We start from the raw sequence: 23,639 nt of genomic DNA on the forward strand, positions 1-23,639 counted from the left end.
TGCTCGCCGGCACATTGTGAAAATGTAACTATTGCTTGCTGGATATAAGTTGATTTCATGTGGAGGACATATACATCCTTTTATGCCTAATTTTCACACACAGGAGCAATCGGCAGGCAGTTTGTCTTGAAACCAAAAGGTATGTTAAGTCCGGCTTTGTTTACTGTAATGTCCATGCATGATGCAATTTTCATTGCAGTATTATTCTTTTGGTAATGATTAGTCTATACTCTGATCACTATCTTTGTTTTTAAACCTCATGATGTTTAAATCCTAATCATTTTGTTTGCTTTTAGTCCTGTTTCATGTTAAACGGATAATATGTTGTTACCACTTGTATGTAGGACTAAATGAATACTACGGTTTACGTCTTGTTCTGGATTATGTGTTTAAATATGAGCAAAAAAGGCTAATATTAGTAAAGCATGCTATTACAAACTAAGTGTTAAATAATCATAAATAGAGTCATAAATGAATTCATGACTTTTCTCTTTTTCTGTCTTTTATTTATTTCTGTTACTCCTGTTTTTAACAGTCAAGTACATTTTACTTATTCAGTCTAGTTTAACAAAACAAAACAACAGTAGCATACAATACCTTCTATCCTTAGATCCTCTATTTGGATAAGAAAAAACTCTCCAAAAAAAACATTTCCTAATGTATTCCTCTCTCTTCTTCCCTTTCTTTCTCTTTTTAAGATGGATTCCACGACGAGCCAAAGCACGCTATCCACCGCCATAAGCTCGATGATGACCACAAGCTCTTTACCTAAAAATCCTGATGACTACCACACAGTCCTCCTGGTCATTTACTCTGTGGTTCTAGTCACCGGGACCATCAGCCTTTGCTTGATGATGCACATCATGAAGTCCAGCACGACATCCATCACTTCCATTGCTGTACTCAACCTCATCTTCACCCACTTCGTCTTCCTTCTCACTGTGCCCTTCAGGATTTACTATTACGCGACTCATCACTGGCGCCTGGGCCGCGGGTGGTGTAAAGCGGTCAGCGGCATGATTCACATCCACATGTACATGTCTTTCATCTTCTACGTGATCATCCTCATCACACGCCTAATGACGTTCTACCACAAAGTTGAGCGGGTGGCCTCCCTCCAGAAGATTCATGCACTCGTTGCCAGTGCTGTGGTGTGGATCGTGGTGCTTGTCATGGCCCCTTGCATAATGCATTTTGCCTATGGAAAGAACGCTACAAATCAGAGCTTGGCCAACAGTACCACAATCTGCTTCAAGTTTGGCAACCACATAGGGCCTGCTGCCTTGGTGTTTAACTACATCATGAGCACAGTCATCATAGTGGTGGCCACCGTACTGACAGCCCTCCAAGCCAATACCCTACGGGTTTTATACAGGAAGCACCGCCAGGGATGCACCTCTCAGCAGGACTTTGGGGCTCAGCTGAAGAGTCTGTGCTTTGCTCTCATTATGGTTGTCTGCTTCATTCCCTACCATATGTTCCGGCTGAATTACTTAGAACACGTCTATCTGCAGAATGTCAATGAGGTGTTTCTGAGTCTGACCACTTTGAACTGTTTGGACATGCTCACCTTCTTGGGGAGGAGAACCTGTTACATGTGCTCACCGGGAAAGGCTATTTGACAACTGTTGGTTGGATGTGTGTTTGGGGTTTCCTGATACTGTAATTGCTTTATTTTGTAACTTTGTTTTACTTTAATGTTCTTTGTTACCATATTAATTGTTAATATTTTTGTATTGCTTATGTGCATTTCAATAAAAGCAGTGTTTAATGAGGCTGCCATTTCACTTAATGTCAGCCCTTTTGAGGCTGTTGTCATTTATTTTGTTTCGATGATCTTCAAAACCAGATATACTAGTTAGCTAGTAGCTACCATCTTATCTCTGTCAGATGTGCCATGCTTTGCTTCCTATGACTGCTCTGTCAACTGCAGCTTTTTGTGATGTGACTTAATAAACTGTTTGGTTTTGTAAATTCTTTTATTATTATTTGCAATTATTTGACAGTTGAAAGTGCAATGAGAGAAACATAACTTGGAGAGGGAGAGAGGTATGACATGCAGTAAAGGTTGTGGCATCTTAACCAGTAGGCTACCATATTGTGAAAATATTGAAAGAATTATCATGACTGGAAACTGTGCTTTGCTTTTGACCCAAAATGAACGCTCTCTTGCCATCTGCTGGTCATTGTATATACTACACAGGCTTCAAGTTTGACATTTCTAATGCTAGATTACACCAATGGTCTTTAATAAATTCCCTAATTTTCTATGCAAATAGTATCTGCATGTGAAAGGCATGTGAGTGGAAAGGAAAGATAAATACATTATACCTTCTTTGCTAACACTTAACCCCTGTGTACATAGCTGGAGGGAAATAAATAAAATTGTTACTCTCTCTTCATTATTGTGTGAAACATTACCTCAAACCTCTTGGATCTCTTACCTTCCGCCCTCGGAGGTGGCGTTAGAGGCCCTGGCTGACATACACACATGCACACAAACACACACCCCCGGTGATCCTTTCCTTTTGGTTTTTATGGCTTTGGGTTACTGTTTAACATCCCCACCCTACTTTGAGTTTGTTTAGTAAATCGATCTAATGACTGGGCTATGGTGGCGCCATCCAATGTGTCGCTCCATGAATTATAGGCCGCTCAGCTCTGCAAACCTTCCTTTTTAATGTTGTCAAACAGCTTTACTATTTTCCTATTCTCAGTGTAACTTAGATTAACGTCGCGCTGAGGGGCTGCGCACTACCAGACTACAACAGCACACCCGGATAAATGCACATCCCCGGCAGACACAGAAACACAGGTAAGTCAAAGTCCTCCTGTTAACTAAATTGTCATTAAAATGCAAAATATCCACATCGCCTGTGGTATAGAAGTATGCTGTTGCTTTTGTGGAGGAAGTGAAGCTTACATTTAGCCGTTTCTCAAGGAAGTTTGGTAACATGTTCTGATAAATCACGTGGCTTGTACTTTAATGGTATTGGTTGTACTCCCTGTTCACACACGCACACACACACACACGCTTCAATCGCTTTTTTGTATCCTGTAACAAATTGCAGTATACATACAGTTTGAGGTTGTTTAAGTTTGCTAAATGTCCTTGTTGCGTTTTGTCCAGTGTATTTAATGAGAGTAGTATTCTCGCCTCTCAGTCAGCAGACAGCATTTTGTGTCAAAAAAAAGATAAGACAGACTCACTTTGTCGCGCATGCTGTGCTGTAAAGATCATGTGATAACCTGTTTCGCCTGTACAAGGACAGCACCTGTAACAGTGTTACAGAGCAAAAGGTTGCCACAGTAAGCAAGATGGTAGTACAGTCACGTTGTTTCCAATATGATACTTCCACTGAAAAAAATATAACTTGGTGCCTAATAAAATCAAACACATCTATTTCTAAAATATTTTTAAATTATGTATTTCGGTAATCCACTGTTATTGGAAATTTAAATCCAATTGGCATCTAGTTGTTTGACAAAAGCATCAGTCAAAGCCTTGGATATGCACAGGGCGGACACCATAACAGCACTGATATAATGTAATATCAGTAAAACTACCTTTGTGAAGTTGCAACGGTGACATTTGTTTAGACTATGTCGTAGAGTTGTGGATTGATTTGTGAGGCTGTAGTTGTATTGATCTGCCTTCAATAGTGCAGATGATTGCATTCACCCGGTGTATTCTGTTTACAGGCTAAAGACACATGGGCTTTACTTCAGCTGGAAAATCGTTTGTCACAAAAAAAAAAATCCACTTTTGGTGGTGAATGTTATTGACCAAACTAGCCTTCAGACTTGTCACTAAGTGGTGATATTAGCGGGAAGAATGAACGAGTTGGATGCTCATTTAACGCCTTCAGGGACCAGGGGTTTATAGGAAATATAGCATGTAACTGTAAAAGTGTTGTAGAAGTGTTGACTCATTTTTTAATTCACATGTTTCTGTTCATTTGCACAAATCCAGTCACATAGCAGTGGTTTAAAAACTGAACAACATGGCAACAAATTAAAAGCAGATTACCTTTACTCTGTCAGCAGAGTTTTAATAAAAGTGAACAATATACTTCTGTACCGTGTATTTTTTAATACTGTCCCGGTATCGGGAAGTAGTGCTTTACTAGAGTCAGTTGAGTGGCTGATGATCATCTGTGACTATTAAAAGCTCTAATCTCAATAGAAGCGACAGTATTATGGCCAGTTCACACAGAGATAGCCTCTTAGCACTTGGTTTTATGGCTTCAAAGAGCTTTTGGTTGCTAGGCGGATGCATGGTTTCTCAGGCGTCCTCCTTGGTTTTCAGCTGAAGAAGTCATAATAGTTTTTTTTTTTATCATTTTAAGTATTTATGAATCTGTAATATGTTTTTACCTTCATTTATATATAACATTTCCAAATCAGTAACCTGAAGATCCTACCGAGATGTGGGTTGTTGAATCTACTGGAATTTGCATTGAATTCGTTTTTAGTATATTCGTGTGGTGAGCAAAGTTAATGTTCCAAGTAACATTAGCTGTATTAAACAGCTGACTAGCTACAGTGTATTTGATGCAAAGAAATCAAGAAGAGAGTATGATTTGTCAAGTTTTCAAAATGTAGCAAAACAAAGATCGAAGGCACTCATTATTACACTATTAGAGACTTGACTTTCCAGGCGTGTTGTCTCTGCCCTTAACAGGGGCTAAACTGTTCACTAAAAGCTACAACGTAAAATTATTTTGTCCCTTTTCAATGGATTTTATATGATAGGGTATCTGTCCTCAAGGCTTCAAAGCACAGGCTTATACTTCTAATTTTAATGCAGATATACTTCTATATATCGGATGTGATGATAAATTGAATCCAGCACACTCATGCTACAGTGCTCTCTGCCAGTCCTATCGTGTGTTAGGTGATTGTGAACATGAATGTAAAGAGTAAACTCTTCTTCCCCCTCCACAAACCTAATGAGTCAGGAGGCCTGACCTCACTGCCTGGTTAAAATGTAATCTCTCTCTCTCTCTCTCTCTCTCTCTCTCTCTCTCTCTCTCTCTCTCTCTCTCTCTCTCTCTCTCTCTCTCTCTCTCTCTCTCTCTCTCTCTCTCTCTCTCTCTCTCTCTCTCTCTCTCTCTCTCTCTCTCTCTCTCTCTCTCTCTCTCTCTCTCTCTCTCTCTCTCTCTCTCTCTCTCTCTCTCTCTCTCTCTCTCTCTCTCTCTCTCTCTCAAACCCTTTGTTTCAGCAGTGCGTATAAACTAAGATGTCTGTTATTACTCTGTGACCGGATACAAATTGCTCTTTCTGATATACTGAGCCTACAGTGACAATATATAACCGCTATGCTTGCTCATATACTGGAGGTACTTTGCTGACTTGCTCACTCATTACTATAATACTGCCTCTTATCAACAGATTACCTTTAGGCCACACAATACGATTTAGTGCAATGAAACTCCCAAAGCAAAATGGGTGGGTGGAGACATGTTAACTGGTTTATGGTAGTAAATTACAGTGTTTTTACAGCATTCCTGCCTGAAAGAGGAGGCAGCTAACTGACAACTGTTTCACTTGTATTGTTAATTTCCACTTTATATGTTCTCTGTTCAACAAGCAGTTCTTGGTAAATGTGATCTGTTTTTACAATAAGAGAGCTAAATGAAGTGTGAGAACTATACAGTTGTGTAAATATTACATACTGCTCTTCAGGGAGTATTCAATACTTTTACACAGCAGATTGGCTCTTAAAGAAAAAGACCAAAGACACTATAAGTGTATCATGCGGTCTAAAAATTCTCCTTCAGTACAAGTATTGATATTTACTCATATGAAGTAATAAATAATGACAGCAACATTTGCAATAAATCCAATCTAAAATAAAAATGAGCCACTGGGTAATTTAAATATTACATTAACTAAAAACAGTAATGTTTCAACAGGAGTTTAGTCAGTGAGGTTAATGTCACTAGAGATAAAAGGTCATATACTGTATTTGGAAATACTTAGCATAAAGTTTTATGAACTTTAATGAATGATGTAAAAAAAAAAAAAAGGAGTGTGTTGGTTGAAGAGTTAATGGAAGTTATCAACATGTTCCACTTCACTTTGTGTCTTTATAGATTATATCTGCTGAGGTGGTGGTGCTATTACTCCACTATTGATTAGATTAGAATGCCTGGGAAGGACACAGCTACACACCTACACACACACACACACACACACACACACACACACACACACACACACACACACACACACACACACACACACACACACACACACACACACACACACACACACACACACACACACAAACATACACCATCGCGCATGCAAATACACAAACACAGAAGTTTACCAACATGCACATAAAGTGCAAAGCTGTCCTCTAAAATCAAATGAAATCTTTCTCATGGTGAAAATAAATAAGGCAGAGGGGGAGAAGGAACATATCTCCTTCACCTCTATCTATCCATCCCTGTGATAAGTGGGAGCGAGAAGGACAGATAAGTAATGTGCAATAAAGTGAGAAGTCTTAGGCCACAGCTCCTCCCCTCTCCTTGTTCCTGCCCCAATCAGATGGGATTATAGATCTTTTATGTCAGGGATGTCCCTAGTCATGGCTGTAAGAATAAGATGAAGCAGAGTCCAGCAGGTAGAGAAAAGGAGACATAGAGACTATAGGGTGAACTGAGGAGAGGAGAGAAGCAACGAGAGGAAGAAGAAGACGTGTGAGGAAGATCAAGCTGAAACAGGAATGAAGTATCCTCCTGCTCCTCAGAGTAAATCTTTATTAGATATGGAAGTAGCAAACTATTGTGAAGGCCTGGATCCCTCATACAGCACACTGGGCTTTGAGAATGCAGAGGTGCTCTGTGGAGGAGGAGGTAAGTGCGTGTAGCCACCCACACATGCACATACAAACACTAATTGAAGCACAAGACATCTGATTTTTAGCATGTATAGTTGGACATGCTCCTTACAGAATGACAATGTAAAGATAGCACACTGAAATGTGAATACATAGACTGATAAGCTGCTCACTCACACATTTACCACAATGAAGTGGGGGCCTGCAAAATGTCTGATTACGGACAGAGAAATGAGATAAGCCTTGCACTGTGTATCTGATAAATCTGTAGCCTCGTTTAACGCGATGCTTCTTGTATTGAGGGTTTGGGATGAGTCATCTGGGTGAAGAGGTAAACTAGAGCTGTGCTGTGTTAGTTTGTAAGTTGAGAACTTAAATGATGAAGTGAAGTGAGGCCAGCAGAATACAAATTTGTTTCTATTTACACAAAAAGGAAGTGCTTTAACATAAGCTAAATGAAGGGGAAACGGGGGAAGTCATGACATTTTAATGTTGGCCAATCGTGCATGTATACAGCTTGTCTGTTAACACTGATTGTGAGAAATTAATTCCACTTGCATGTTGCTCACATATGGGTATGTGAGTGGAAATCTGTGGGAGTGAAGGACAGAAAAGGGCTAGGTACAGGTTTTAAAAGTATGAAAGCAGAATGTTAATAAAGGCGTTTAGGCCGGAATTCCAGCATGTGACATAAAAGATGTTTTATTGAAGAGCAAGCACGCATCTCGGTGATGCACTGATGTCATCTCAGCACGCGGACAGAGAGTTAGTCGAACATTGACTCATCTCGCCTTGACACTGCCTGGCGTGGGACTGAGAGAGATGCGTGCGGGGAGATGTGATCGTGTCTGTGTTGATGCATCTCGAATTTCTACCGTCACATGCTATGATCATGTTGTGTTCTATGCGGCATACTTTGACTGAACGATAAATATGCAGACAATGATGATGATTATGGTTTTGATTATGGTGGCGATGCTGCTGCTGCTGCTGCTGCTGCTGCTAATAATAATAATAATAATAATAACGACCATGATGATTATGACAATGCTTATGGTAATGAGAAGGTGACAGTAAAAATAAAGACATCGACAGTAATGTAAGGCCGGGCGATTGAACGGCCATTTATTCTTTTTCCTGATTTATGTTTAGTTTGATGTACAAATCAAACACCAAACAAATGTCTATGCAATTATAGGAACCCCAAATAACCTCTGCAGTTACACTATGGAAACTACACCGACTACATTTACTAGAGTAGTAAGGTGCTTTAAATTGTACACATGGTCGCTTTGATTAGATGAAATAATGCAGTCTGTGAACCCAGTATTAGACCATATTGAACTATGGTATTTGTACAGCTATACTTTCATTCTGTTTGTAAGTTTACATGTGTCTACGCCAATGTGTGTAATATACAGATGTATGAGCATGTGTCCGTGTATTTACCTGTGTTCCAGACAGCATGCCAATAGAGCCGGGCATGTCAGTCGGTCCAGACGGGGTCAGCAGTAACTGTGCCATCTGTGGAGACAAAGCCACAGGAAAACACTATGGAGCCTCCAGCTGTGACGGCTGTAAAGGCTTCTTCAGACGCTCCATACGCAAGAGCCATGTCTACACCTGCAGGTACAAAAACAGAGCAAAAACATTCTGAGCCAAAATTCACACGTAAAAAACACAGCGCACTTAAAATCATGCCACACTTACATACTTATTATATAAGTTGAAAATAAAACAGTATGAGCATTCATAAGTGTACACGTGAACACGATATTGTACATTTGCACCCTTATGATCAAGTGCAGATCTAACAATGACTTTTATTAAACCGTTGATGACTTACTTTTCAGCCCAGTCATCATGTCGTGGCATGGTACATTGAGTTACAGGAGTACAGTTTGTCTTGTCTTGCACTGTAAAGCTTATTATTATGTCCGCTTGTTGTATGCAGGTTCAGCAGACAATGCATTGTGGATAAAGATAAGAGAAACCAATGTCGTTTCTGCAGACTCAACAAATGCTTCAGGGCTGGCATGAAGAAGGAAGGTAGGGAAACCTCCCTCTCTGGACAAGTAGACTCCTAACTAAAAGTTTACACAAAGAGTCTAAATTATACCTTGTTCATTTTTGTATAAACACAGACCTGATTTCCATGGTGTATTGTCTGTGGTATAAGAATATATTTTAGATGTAGTTTATTTTCGTTTAGTTACATTTGTTTTACGTAAGTATAGACTTAAAACTAGTGGAACTAAAGGAGAGGCTCTCTTCAGAGAATCTCAGAGCTGCTTCAAGATGGTGGAAATTGGCTCGGCCATAAAATAAGTGATTACTTAGAGTGTGTGTGTGTATTTATGAGGGGTATAACCTTGGCACGGAGTTTTATGACACCTAATCATGTGTTATTCAAACATGTTGTTCTGGATTGCAACTGGTTAACGTTTGACTCCTATGGCTGATGCCAGCCTGTGTGACTATGTTCCTGCCCCATAAGGGCTGATGTCATCGTTAACTCTTAAACTGAGTAATACCAATTTAAGCTAAATCTTTAAAACACTAAACCAAGATAGAGACATATTCCAGTTTGAAAGTTATTTGGTGTTAGTACAGGAGGAGCTGTTTCTTCCCTGTTCCTGTTTATTGCTCTTTCTGTTTCACACACACAGTAACTTGAGCTCTCCGCTACATTTCAGCTGTACAGAACGAGCGGGATCGGATCAGCTCCCGAAGAAGTATCCCTGACACCCAAGACATGCCACCCATTACTATTTTGGCCCAAGCTGAATCACTGTCCCAACAGGTGACAATTTCTTTTTATATGTTTAAATACATTAAATTATGTGCACAAGGAAATCAAGGGATTGTGACCCAGGAAGCCATTGTTTTCCGTCTCCCTCCAGATCACTGCTCCACTTGGAATAGCAGACATATCGGAGCAGAAGTCAGCCACTGTCGGAGATGCATGTGATTCTATGAGACAACAGTTATTGGTGTTGGTGGAATGGGCCAAGTATATTCCTGCATTTGGAGAACTGCCACTGGATGACCAGGTAACAGGGCTTTGATGCACGATGGATCAACTTGATTATGCTATTGCTCACAGGAGGAATAAGTCAACCTTGTTTTAATCCCATGCCCTAAATTTCAACCAAGACCTCTCAGACTTCAGTACTTTCGTTTAACATTCTGAAGTGCTGTGTTTTTTTTATATTGGTCGTATTTAGCTTGTGTGCGTGCTTACTGCTCTAACAAATGGCTTATTCTCTTGAGGCACTTTCAGTTGGGATGAAACAATGGTTATCTTTAATCAACCACATGCACTGTTAGATGAAAGAACATTAAAAGCAATAACAATTAAGTAGAGTGTGAGTGTTCTAGATCTGACGACCAAATATACTGCAGTAAAAGTACGTTCCCTCTGTGATGTATGTGAGGACAAAAGGGGAGGCATTGTTACATTGTTTGTGTGTGTGTGTTTGTTTCCAGGTGAGTTTGCTCAGGGCTCATGCAGGTGAGCACCTTTTGCTTGGTGTCGCCAAAAGGTCAATGCCATTCAAGGACTTCCTGCTTTTAGGTACGAACACACCAGAAGAATGGCATCTTATTTAACAGTGGTGCAATCGGGTGGCTCGGCAATGTGAAGACTAATCAAATGGGTAACATTTTACAATAAAAGGTCAAAAAAATGGGAGTAGTTACTAAGGAACAAGCGAGGAACGAATCAGGAATGACCTGATAATGAATGCATTGTTAATGAGTAGTTCTGGAGGACTATATGTATAGTAGATCATAATGATCAGCCACTGTTACAGTCGTAACGGTAAGACAGTCATAAAGTAATGAGGGACTACTTAGCAACTACTCAGCATGATGTGCCACTTTACTTCAGGGGGGCACACAAAGGGTGAGTAATGATCAAGTAATTCATGTTGCCCAGTGGCTGATGAGGAACAACTCATGAAGAAATATTGTTGAACTAATCAACCTTAATGAAGTATTTCCCAATCTGGTTTCTAACCCATTATTATGTACTATACAATCAGAGTTATTCAGAAACTATTTATTAACAATTCATCAATTATCAGGTCGTTCCTCACTCCTGTCTGACTAACTACAAACATTTTTGGGTACTGTATTGTAAAGTGTCACAGATCAAATGTTGTGTTTGCTGAGAATGATTAACTAAAGGTTTCTATTTCTTTGTGACTTCAAACGTGTATTTGTAAACGGCATTACTCATTACCTAAACGTGTACCAACATCATACTGTAGGCAGGTTCGTCAACTACATACACTCAAGCACTCTGCGTCATAGGACCCTTACCATAACCTTGACTGAAACCTTTGAAAAGGCTCGACAAAAGTCGGATTTAACTTCTCTTTCTCTCACAGCTAAACTTATTTAACCTCAACCTTCCAGCACACACCAGCACTCTACCCCATACACACCCACATACCTCAACACTGGCACTAACCTGTGCTCACTGTTTCTGCAGGTAATGGCTGTGTGATCCACAGGAACAGTCCTGAACAAGAGATGTACAAGGTAGCCAACCGAGTGCTGGATGAGCTGGTTCAGCCCTTCCAGGATATTCAAATAGACGACAACGAGTATGCAGCGCTCAAGGCTATTGTCTTCTTTGACCCGGGTAATTAAAAAAAGGAACATTTAGTACTTTAAGCCATCAGAAGATATGTGAGGTACATTAATAACATATGCTAGGAACCAGTTACTCTCCCTTGGGATGAGTGGTTACTCTGTTTTCCCAGCTCACCTTTGCTTCTCAATTCAGGAACAGCCTGTATGTGTAGTGTAAATGTTTGTCTGTCTGTTACAGAAATGTTAGTTTGGAAGTAGGCAACACGAAAAAAAGCTAGAACAAAAATAGAAAATAAAACACGAAAGCCAGAAAATCAAGGGACAAGAAATGAAAAGGTGAAAAAACAATAGCATAAATAGTAAAAGATTGAAAAAAAGCAAAGTCAATATTTCCAATGATAGATTGCTCAACATCCATTGCCATTTCTTACCAGTCCCTCTTTTTCTACCAACCAATCCCCTCCATCTGGTTCCATTTCTCCTCAAAGTTAGATCCCAATCCCTCTTCTTGTCTTAGTGTGACCACAACCCCTGCCCCCACCTTGTGTTACCTGTCTCCCTTTATCTCCCCGTCACTAAATCCCCTCATTTTACCTTTATTCCCCAGTTTGACCAAAGTCGTTCCATCAATTCCACTCATGTCCTCAATTGCATTCTCTGCATTCTTTCTGTTCCCCCCCCCCCCCCCCCCCCTTACCAATCTGAAGATGCAAAGTCTTTGCGGGATCCATTGAAGATTAAGGCCATTCGTCTGCAGGTTGGTCGAGCATTTCACTCTTGTAGTTTATTTTAGAGCTTATTATCACAGTGGATTATACTTATAATTATTAGTGAATATACATTTGTACACATTCTTGAATAATATATCTATCAACTTACAAGGACAAGGGGAGGTTGCTTACGCTGATGGAGACTTGGCCTTGTGTGTGTGTGTGTGTGTGTGTACAGGTCCAGATGAGTCTGGAAGACTACATTAATGACCGGCAGTATGACTCCAGGGGTCGCTTTGGAGAGCTGTTACTCCTGCTGCCCACCCTGCAGAGCATCACCTGGCAGATGATCGAACAGCTTCAGTTCATTAAGCTCTGTGGGCTGGCCAAGATAGACAACCTGCTGCATGAGATGCTGCTGGGAGGTGAGACTGGGCCCATGTCTGTGCTTGTAAACCTTCAGGAAGAGAAATAGGCTGACCTTCAGCAAGACCACCAAACGCTCCAGTGGAGCTATTCAGTGATAAATGTGTGGAACTGGACAAACATGAAGCAATGTAAAAAACTAAAGTATACAAACTCTGCAAAGTTTCCCCAGATATATACAATGGGTAAAAAGTTTCGGGATTTTGCAGAGAGTTGGTATACTTTTTATAATCCACATATACTGTATCTTAGGCAAAGCCAAAACAGACAACTTGCTATATGAGGTGCCTCTCGGTGACATCTGCAAACACAATGTGTATGTATAAGGAAGTCTGTAGTTAAAGGTAGAATGCATCAAACATATTCTAAACAGGGCCATGACAGACAACTCAAGCACAAGATGAGGCGTGGAATAAAGTACTAAGTCATCTCCAAAAATGTCTTTTTTCTCCATACATGCTAAAAACAACTCCAGAATATGACAACTTAGAAGACTGTGCAAAGAAAGCGCTGTGTGTTTTTTACTTGTCAGCATCCAGTAGGAATGTGGTACTTACATACCCACAGTGCTGTTAAAATACATTGTTGAGATTATGTTATATTCAGTAATGTGAATGTGAAATTGATAGTTTGAAACGAAGAAAAGCTAACCAAACGAAACAATTTAAAAATGAAGTTATTTAGGACTCACTCGATTGCGACATAAAACATGCACACCTGGCAAAACACTTTTAAAGGCAAAGAAATAAACTCAACTCACTCAATTGATTAAATTCTCCATAACAGAGATTTATCCAACCTACCTATTGTTCTTTTTAGTCTGACGAGGGTTTATTTAGTGACATGCCACCATGTGCAAGAAGAACTCTGTGTTTTAGAGCATTTCATTAAGTGTGTCAGCCCTTAAATATCATCTGATTAAAAAAACATGTTTCTAGATGAGATGCAAAACGCCATCATTATATATAACAGAAACTTGATAGATCTCTAGCACTGTCTGTGGAAGCTGATGGTTGATTACTGTGTTATGTGTTCAGGCCTTACGTCAGAGCCCACACACCTGCACCACCCAGCACACACCCAGCTGGCCCATGACCCTTTGACTGGACACACATTGGTCATCAGCACCCTGCCTGTCACTCACACTACACAGATAGGTAAGTGACAGATACTCGACAACCCTGAGACATGCAACACGCTCACACAAACTGCATTCACCCAGCGCAAACCTTCTGACACACACGCAAGAAATATCAAAGCGACACTGATATATGTTTATCTCTTCACATGAAATTTCATAAAGTGTGTGCCAGATGTGTTTCCATTAACTTAGTTGAAATGAATAAATAAGCATCACAAATGTGAAACAATTCCATAAAAATGTAACAATTACAAGAATTGATGAGTATTGGCCCTATTGTATGATTTCATTCAAACATTTGGCAATATTACGCCACCTAACGGCCACACGAGATTGATGGGAACTGTATCTATGAAGTAGCAGCCGTAGATGTAACATTTCCCAAAGGCAACAGTGGATACATTTTACAGACTTGATATATACAACATGGCTTTTATCCACACAAAAACAATTTCAATTTGCAAAAATGAACAAAGTCTCTCTGTCCCTGCCTCTCTCTCTCTGCAGCCTCTCCAGACACTCCCATCCCGTCACCCCCTCAGGGTCCTGCCCCAGAGAAGTACAAACACTTCTCCCATCCTCTTTGTCCTCCAGCCAGCCCCTCGCCTTCCACACAGACAGATCTCTGACTTCTCCCTGCACTCTGTCAAAGAAGCGGACGTGGGCCTAGTTCCCTTGTCCCCTATCCATCATCCCAGTCATAAGATTATGAAAGCAATCCCCGCTCAGGGTCTGTGGTTAGACTTTACCCTGCTCCTTCTCCATGTGACTCCTGGCGGTGTTGCAACAATAACTAAGACGTAATTAACGCTGCTGCGTGCGGCACTGTTAAACTTCGACTTGTCACTTTCAAATTCAGTGAACTAATGAAACACCAAACCAGGGTTTAACAAAAACATGATGTGTATGTTTGTGGTCACCTAGAACCAATATACTGTTGTTCAATGCAGTATCTAGATTTTACATGTTCATGTCGGTAAGGCACATGCTCATAGAAATGATGACAGTGCAAAAGGTAAAGTAGATATTAGTCGGATGAAAAGATAATGCCATCTTAAACTCTGCATTATTTGAAGTGTAGTTTTTATTGACTGATGTCTTGCTTGATTGGACATAGAAGTGCAGAAAATGCCCTCTGTCCTTATTGCTTCTTTACTGTGATAATCCTGATAATGTGTAAATCTATGCAATACTATCTAATCATAAATTGCAAAGGCAACAGAAATGCAAAAAGAAAATCGTGGCTTATCATCAACAAATTACAGCTGGCCATCAAATATAAATGAAATGCTCTGTTTTGTTTATACATTATGCATCAGTGGGGCCTATTACACCAGTAAACTGGTCTTAGATCAGTAATTGTGTTCTAAAGAACTTCAGATATTGTTGCTGATTGTAAAGACTTAGATGTTATATCTAAAAACACATTGTGGGGTATACAGAGGAAGAAACTATTTTATGTATGCAGCAGCTGAAACATAATATAATGGGGTACTATAGTTTGTGGTGAAGATTAACATGGCAATAATAACAATAACTTTTATTTTACATAGACATCTCGTCAAATGCAAAAAGAAATGTGGATAAATTGTAATATTTTAACAACTTACTGTATATAGCCAAATGGATGATAGGAAATATTCGCATCATCAAAGTGTCTTTCTATATTAAATTTTTGGAATCAGCTGTGTATTTGTATTTTGGTTTGTGTACATTTCTTCATTTATGCAGTACATTTATTAAAATGCAATTTTTAGTGTTCATTTGAAATGAATTGATTGAATGTGTATTTTTTTGAAATGCATGACATACATACAGTGAGAGACTCACAAAAGACACAGTATTGCGTGGCACATTAGCACCCTCTTGCGGTCCAAAGAGGAAATTTAACGGGGTACCAAATTTTCTTTTTTTTTTATAAAGGAAAAAGTAAAGTGGGAGATAAAAGATGAGAAATTCCGTTAGTACAGCCACAGCAAACCATTTCAATGGATATTGCTAGCAATAAATGGAAATTGACATTTTTTCACATTTGATCCTGAAAGGAAAACAATAGAGACGGACAGATGATGATAAATTGACAGGATGTATTTCAATATGGTTTCTCCAGATGCAAGAATACTGAGTGTGTTTGTCCATTACTTTCGTCGTGGAAGTCATCATGCTCCCCCACAGTTCCATTGGTTAGGGGTATACAGGCTGTATCCAAAGCTTTATTGGCACACTATTGAGACTGCACTGCCGGAAGATGCTGCTCATCTAAAATCAAACTAGTTTCCCCTGCCGTCCATCTGAGAAAACACACTTTGAGACAAACCCTAAAGCCAAACTAGATTGTAAAGGGACAATTTAAGCTGAAACTGAGCCGGGGCCAACTGTACTTTTAAATCTGTTATTTTGTCATCATTTTCTTGCGGTTTTGTGTTGTGTATGTGTGAGCGTTTCTGTGCGGTGGATGAGACCAGGGGATAAAGCTGAGAGCTCTTATTCTCTATATATTGTTGTGTGACTCACAGAGAACACTCGGGTTATTTATGGTAGAGGAGATGATGCTGTCTAGAATCAACATGACCAAATCCTCCTATCAACTTCATAATGGACAAGCTACCTGGCTTAGGTCAAAACAACACCACCCACAATGGGAGGATGTGTGCATGCATATATACTGTATATGTGTATGCTCCTACCTGCAATTTATTTATAATCTGTGCGGGTGCATGTGTGTACACTGTATGTGTGTTTTTTGGAAGTGTGTGCATCTGTGTGTACCCAGGGAGCTTTAATCAAAGGCCCATAGTGAGGAGATGTGGGGGCCCGGTCTCTTTCTTTTTCCTCAGATAAAACTGTGTGTTAGCATGCCAGTCACATATCTCATCTGAGACACACCGCTCTCCTCCTCACACCTCGCCGCTGCCCACACTGACAGTACGCTATTACACACCAGCCCGACGCTCGCTCCACCTGAGGAGGGCAGCGAGAGGGGGGGGGGGACAGATGGAGGATGGACGAGCAAAAGATGGACAGAAATATGAAACATTTCTTTTATTACATAGTTGCATCTAAGTTTGACAAGTTCAAAATGCTCCTATAGGCTACGGGGTGATTATGTGTACTGTGTACTTTTCTCTCACATTTGTTTAGAATTTTTAAATGAGTACAAAATATTTAAATTAAATGAATACTACAAAAAAATCTGAGCATTAGTTAGTTATAAGACACTTCTAAACAATAATGGACTCTCTCTTCTACTAAATGAAAATACATTGATCATGAAATGTATTACCGGTTATAAGTGGTTAACTTCATTTTTGAATATATTTATTTTACCGTTGTAGAGAGAGTTAAAGAAAAATGTACCCATATTGAATAAAGCTATTTCCTCTTCTCTGGTCATCTACGAAACCATCAAATAAATGATCCATCCATCCATCCATCCATCCCCTTTCTCCCATAACCACTAGATGGCAGTACAAGTCTGTGGTTACACATTAGACAATTTGCCCTTTAATGGCTGTCATCAATGTACTTTGCCCTTCCTCTGTCATACTATGTCAAAATGATAACAAATGGAAAAAAATAAATGTAATCAAAAAAAACATATTTTATCATATTTTAATGCCATGAGCTTTACATTCTAACAATAGAATGTAGTTCTATAGTAATATACTGTATATCTGCAATCTATTAAATATGTTAAATTAAGTTTTCTTAACAAAGATGATTTTAATGAGTGTGTTTCAGCATTTTGTAATTTAGTTTTACATTGCTGTTTGCAAACTGTAGGAACAGATCTTTGTCTCAAAAATAGGCAAAAAAGATTGCAAAGTCACACACGTAAGCTCAAGTCTACGCCATCCAGGGGACTACTGGCAAGTCTGAAATGAATGGCATGTGTCAGCGATCCCAGATTAGAGCCGGAGATTGCCGGCTATCATTCCTCACCAGTGCATTTACCCATAATTCCCCTCTGTCTCGAACATATCCGATGATTCCTCCTCTAGGAGACAAGGTGAGGCTGTTTGAATCTTTGCCTCCAACTCTGGAATGAATTTAAGACCTCTCCTGTGTCTCCGTCCTGCAACTGTGTGTGTGTGTGTGTGTTGCATGCTAGGTTTTTGATTACACCACAGCATGGATGAAGGGAAGGAAAATACAGTGACAGCTTCATTTCCAAAGCTGAGTTCACATAAATGAGGGATTAAAGCAAGCAAGAGGGTTAAGGCTCACCTCGGCCTTCAATAACAGCTCTCCTCCTTAAAATCACTCTCTTCCTCTCTCTGTTTGAAACTTTCTGTCTCACCCCTGTGTGTGTAACCATCTTAGTCTTTCTTCCTCTTTTATTGTCACATTCCATGTTTAGGTCATCTGTTTTGTCGTGCTCCTGCTCATTTTGCCTGCAGAGATAATACACACACAGATAAAATGTTAAAGAAAAGCATACTGTACTGTTCACTACACACACACACACACACAGTGATTTACACAATTCCAGGGAGCTGGGGTGTGCTGTACATCATGATGATGGGAACCAGGTTAAGGCAATGAAACTAGGGGTTAGGACCAGGCAAGGGTGTGTGTGTGTGTGTGTGCGTGTTTGTGTGTATGTGTGTGTGTGCGTGTTTGTGTGTATGTGTGTTTGGGGTACATTAGGGAAATGAAGAGGGGTGGACCACTGATGGCTTCTGAGATGCAGACTTGTTAGAATAAAGGAATATAAAAAAGACAGCAGACAGAGGAGATGACAGGGGGGATGATAAGATGAGTAGTGCCGTAATGAAAATGGTCCTGTGTACCCCGAGATTACATTGGGAATGAGATTGGAGAGAGAGAGAGAGAGAGAGAAGGGGGAGAAAGAGAGAGGCTGAAGGGGGCGTACTGTTGAGGGGGGAATGGGTAAGCAGGGAGTATGAGAGGGAGTGAAAGAATGGAGAAAGATGATGAACCATGGAGAGAGTCAGCTGGAACATACATGGTACTGGTGTGAAAGGAAAGAAATGAAGGAGAGGAAGGGAAGAAGGGAAGAGGTATTACAACTCTGGACGAAGCAGCCCCATTCTGAATGATAAGTGTCTCACGCACTGCGGGTTATGGGAAGTTCACACAAACAAATGACTCCCATTTGCTAGAGGCGAGGGACACAATTGAGAAAGAAGGGGCCAGAGAGTAAAGAAGGAGAGAGGGAAGAAGAAGGAGAGAGAAAGGACTAAATACTAGAGCCATGAGTTCAGATAACTCCATCTGCATTGAGGAAATGCTTACCTTTTTACCCTCTCTAATGGTTTCACAGGTTTGCAGCATAAACAAAATCACCTTCAATCCAAAGGATATTAGGAACCCTGTCGTGATGCACAGTAAAAGTCTTTGCTTGGTTCCTTAAATTATAGGGTGCCTATGGACCTTGGTCAATAACGCTAAATGTATTGCAAATTGTAGCGCGTAGGTGGGCTATGTTTTGCACCATAAGAGGTGATATCAAATAGTAATAAGGGCCCATGAATACTGCCCTTATTTATACACTAAGCAACATGGAATCTAAGTGGATACCTCTCTTTGAAAATGACTTTACTATAGTTGTTTTTAACCATGTGACATGAAGGCCAAAGAGTGCAGATTTGACTTCTTCCGAAACAAGCACCTTTTCTGGTTAAAAGGTGTGTTTTTCAGTTAAATTATATGCTAAAGTGTTTGGTTCAAATGACAACCTTTCTACTCAAAAGGACCTCCTGCATAAGAGCATGTTGCAGCCCCAATAGCTGCAGTTTGATAGGATTGGATAAGCGAGCTAACCCATGACCTTCAGTTTAGGCCACGTCTTCATATTAAAAGAAAAACATTTAGCTATGCTAGCGGCACTGCAACACCATACCGAGCTAACATGTTGATGTTTTGCAGATGTATAGTTTTGTAGGTAATTGAGTATATATATATATATATATATATAAATAAAATATGATTGTCTCTCTACCTTCAGTATGTTCATGATGCTGTTACGCACCTCTCCACCTCCCCATCTCCGCCAAGTCTTTGCAGATTCATCAGCTTCATCAGTTTCATCAGCTTCATCAACTCATCATTCTAACAGCCTCATCAGCGTCTGGACTCCACGAGGGGATTTATCTTGTTGCTGCTCAGTGCAGACGCCCCTAGATTACAAATCTCCCCGTAGAGTCCAAGCGCCAAAGACTCGCAAGACTTTATCATCAGTTCTCACATCTCCAGTTCAAATCAGTTAAAAATAATCTTCATCTGACTTGTCTCCCCTGATTGAAATCAACCAAAGTCATTTTGTGTAATTTTTGGGGGAACCATGAATGTCTGTAAAAGAATTTGGTACCAATCCATTTGTTAGACGTTGTGTTGTTGAAATTATAAATGACAAATTTGACCTGCTGGTGATGCTACGGGAAAAATTAGGGGATTACCTAAATTATAAGGATTCATCATCTGGGCACCAAGAATATTTTTACCATATTTCTTGACAATCTATCCAACAGTTATGGAGACATGTCATTACCTCATGTTGGCACATGGGGACCAGTCAGTGATTCACCAAAGTCAGTAGGATTCATCTTCTGAGAAACATGATTAGCCGTACAAAATGTAATAGCAATCCATCCAATAGTTGTTGAAATATTTTAGTCTGAATCAAAGTAGCAACCCAACCAAGCAACCAACATTGCCATCATTAGAGCCATGAAACTCGCATGGGTAAAAGTATGGTCTATGTGTGGAAAGACAACCTGAAAATCCGCCCTACCTTGCATTGGGCCACGAGCAAAGAGTTGGTATTCAATGTAGTATTCCTGCAGATAACAAAAACGAAATTATACAAATAAAGACAGGCAAAGATGTTCCCAGCAGGCAAAATCATGCTGGATAGCTGAGTAATATACTGTATCTAAAACACCATATTCAAATCTTAGGTGTTTTCAGACCCTGAGAATCAAGGAGGAAGGGCTTTTGACCATTTTCATGTTAGCAATCAGGGATAAATCCATCACCGAAGAGGCAGAGATGGCAATTTCCCCAGTGACAGTCACATCAATAGTCCATAATGTGATAATGCAGTCACAAGACATGTTGTGTCTTGAGTAATTCGTGACCCTGAACTGGAAAAGCTTCCTTGATCTTTCCATTTTCCTTGCTCCCTCCACCCAACTTTCAAGCTGGATGCATGAAGTTCAAGAACATTGTCTGGGCGTTTCTTAGTTTTAAGTACATTTTTTTCCTCCCAAGCAGAATTACAAAATGATTTATAAAAAAGATATGAATACATTGGTGGCAACTGGTCAACATTAGCATGCTATAAGGAATTTACTGTTGGAATCTGAGCATTGCTGAGCTAATGAATTTAAATCATGAAACAGGAAAGAAATATATAAATGCACCTGAGAAAGATCAGTAGAATTAGAAAATAGAGACTTTTATCTCTAGTTCACAAGGCTGTTGGGTCTCCTTTTTGGATTAGATGATCAGAAACAAACCAAGTGTAAATAATGTGCCTTTCATACAGAGGCAAGGCCTTTCATTTCAAAAACAGCTCCGGATATAATTATTTTACCCCGAAATTAGAACTGAGCTCACTTTAAAAGGTACAAAGGAATTCACTGTTAGCGTGCGATTAATTTTATATTACTATTTACGTCAGTTAATTATGATCTCTATAGATGTGTGTGCTACACGCAGGAACACACTACCTTCGCTATGTACAGGGAGACAGTGGTGGTAAAAAGTATGAATTTTACACACATGACTTCCCGTCCTAATCAAGGGCTTTCTCAACTCCTATCTGAAAGACACACATGACTGACTCCTTCAGCGGGGATACCTACGCACCGTGGATGTGTGTGATGAGACAGTGAGTGTATGTGTGTATGCGTGCTTGCAGAAGCTCACCAACCCAGAAGTGGAGTGGTAAAGGATATTAGGCCGCAATTGAGAAAAGATTGCAAAATGTGACATCCTTAATAGAGAAAGATTACTGTGTGCAACATCACTTTGATTTGAGCTGCATACATTTTCCTCACACAGACAGGCCTCTGGACAAATCTGCACTCTGAGCTTTCCAGAATGGGTGCTTTAGCCTTTGAGTTTCTGTGTGCAAATGCAAATGCGTGTCAACATGTATGCATATGTATTTGAATGCAAGAGAGTGAGACACCAAACGCTTTTGACGAATGTATTTTTTATACCTGTCAGGTGTTTTTTGTAGAGAATTTAAGTATTATTATCATTTTTTTTCCATTGGTCAAAAAAGCAAATTTGAAACCGTCGACAAAATATGAAAAATCTTTTTAATTAAAGCCTCATGTGGATGTTGAGCAAACAGAGTGGTCAGTTAAGAAAAGGGGAAATGGTGAGAGTTGGATGCTGTTTTCACCACAGTTGGTTCAGAAATAACAAAGTCAACTAAGCTCTTGTGCACATATAGCATGAAATAACACTTAAGTAGCTGTTTTGACAAGTAAATGAACTTTAGCCTTGCTGCTGCTGTTTCAGGCAAGGCATAGTTGTCAGTATTTGGATACAAAAAACACCTATTTGCTATATAAAGATAAAGTGGAGTAATGTCAACCTGAGCAGAGAATAAGGTCAGTCTCTGTCTGTGTGTGTTGTAATCTAAGCTTCTGCCTGCGTGCATGCCTTTTAGTGCACGTTACTGCATGTGAACTTGCCCCACTGGCTCGCTCACGGCCGTCGCTCTGCAATGGTTTCATACGGCGGGTACAGCAGATAATGCCATCGTGAACAACGGCTTTGCCATGGAAGCGTAGCCGCCACCCTCCGGTTCCCCCTCAGGTAAACACTGTTAGCTCTGTGATCACTGTTAGCACCGTTAGCTGCGAGCCGCCAGGGTCAGCAGTCGCCACGTTGAGAGCTACGTGGAGGAAATAGAAATGCTCCCAATCTTGAATTTAGCACCTTCAAACGTTTGCTTCAGAAATGATTCTCAATTGTTTTTACATCAAATTAAACTACAATGAAATCATATTCTTAGTAACAACCAGGCAAAAGTTATGGTACAATTGTAAAAAGTCCAATAGTATTTTATTTCGTTTGATGGCTTAAAATAAACTCTACCACTCTCGTGTGGAACACAATGCACAATTTGTCAGTAGCCAACCCTTAGGGCCAAATCATTTTGGTTAATTAGAAAACACTTCCTGGAAGGTTTACCTCTCACTCCCACCTCATTGAAATAGCAATCTCCGTCACAACAGCCCTCAATGCAGCTAGTGTCAAGTACAGTATCAAATCTGGAATTGTGCCGGGGGAGGAGATGTCAAAATAAAAGTCTCCCGCCTCAGGTCAAAATATTCTCAAATCCCTGCGGTGAAGTATCAGTATCAATCAGAAATAAAGTTTGTTAGTGCAGAGTCTTGGATGTGAGCAGGACAAAAGCACCAGGGAGGTCCTTTATTTAGCTAATTCTACTCTATTTGAGATGTACATATTTCTGCAGCGCTTTGATAAGGCCTTGGGGACATGCATGTTTTAATTAGACCTGAGCAGCCTGAGCAGCCTGGTTGAACAGTTCATAGGAAACTTTGAACATTTTTGCTGAAAGCCTTTCTCCTTTTGTGACAGGCAATGTGTAATTAGCGGCATATGTGCATTTGCATATATGCACCCTGTGACATGTTGCATCCTATTTGAATAAGTAGACATGTCTCAATGTGATATCCCTGAAGTGAATACATGAATATGAGCTGCTAATTATACCAATCTTGCAAATGATCTATGTAAATATTAATATCTTTCGCTTTGCATTGTTTGCTGGGAGCTTTTTCAGTCAGGAGCTGTGCGTGCTTGTTTGTGTCAGTTCCACCTAGGCTGCGGTGGGTATTGTCCTCTGTGCGTAAAGAGTGTGCGTGTGTCTCTGCATGTTGTTTCATGTGTGCATGCGTGT

General features: G+C 40.0%; 2 protein-coding genes across 3 annotated transcripts; both read left to right on the forward strand.

Annotated features, from left to right (window-relative positions):
* Window positions 1-837: 837 nt before the first annotated feature.
* gpr141 (G protein-coupled receptor 141) lies at window positions 838-2,367 on the forward strand. The gene has a single exon (XM_079181954.1). The coding sequence runs from the start codon at window positions 852-854 to the stop codon at window positions 1,620-1,622; it is 771 nt and encodes a 256-aa protein (XP_079038080.1). The 5' UTR covers window positions 838-851; the 3' UTR covers window positions 1,623-2,367.
* A 253-nt stretch (window positions 2,368-2,620) lies between these two features.
* On the forward strand, window positions 2,621-15,421 carry hnf4g (hepatocyte nuclear factor 4, gamma). Of its 2 annotated transcripts, none has more exons than XM_079180980.1 (11): window positions 2,621-2,815; window positions 8,311-8,479; window positions 8,805-8,899; window positions 9,547-9,653; window positions 9,754-9,903; window positions 10,340-10,427; window positions 11,349-11,501; window positions 12,160-12,209; window positions 12,401-12,587; window positions 13,626-13,745; window positions 14,237-15,421. In XM_079180980.1, the coding sequence occupies exons 1-11, from the start codon at window positions 2,785-2,787 to the stop codon at window positions 14,356-14,358; spliced, it is 1,272 nt and encodes a 423-aa protein (XP_079037106.1). In that variant the 5' UTR covers window positions 2,621-2,784; the 3' UTR covers window positions 14,359-15,421. The 2 variants fall into 2 exon arrangements, with proteins under 2 accessions (XP_079037106.1, XP_079037105.1); XM_079180979.1 differs by lacking the exon at window positions 2,621-2,815 and adding an exon at window positions 6,622-6,866.
* The last annotated feature ends 8,218 nt before the right edge of the window (window positions 15,422-23,639 follow it).

This window comes from Pholis gunnellus, assembly GCF_910591455.1.
Source record: "Pholis gunnellus genome assembly, chromosome: 20".
Taxonomy (NCBI): domain Eukaryota; kingdom Metazoa; phylum Chordata; class Actinopteri; order Perciformes; family Pholidae; genus Pholis; species Pholis gunnellus.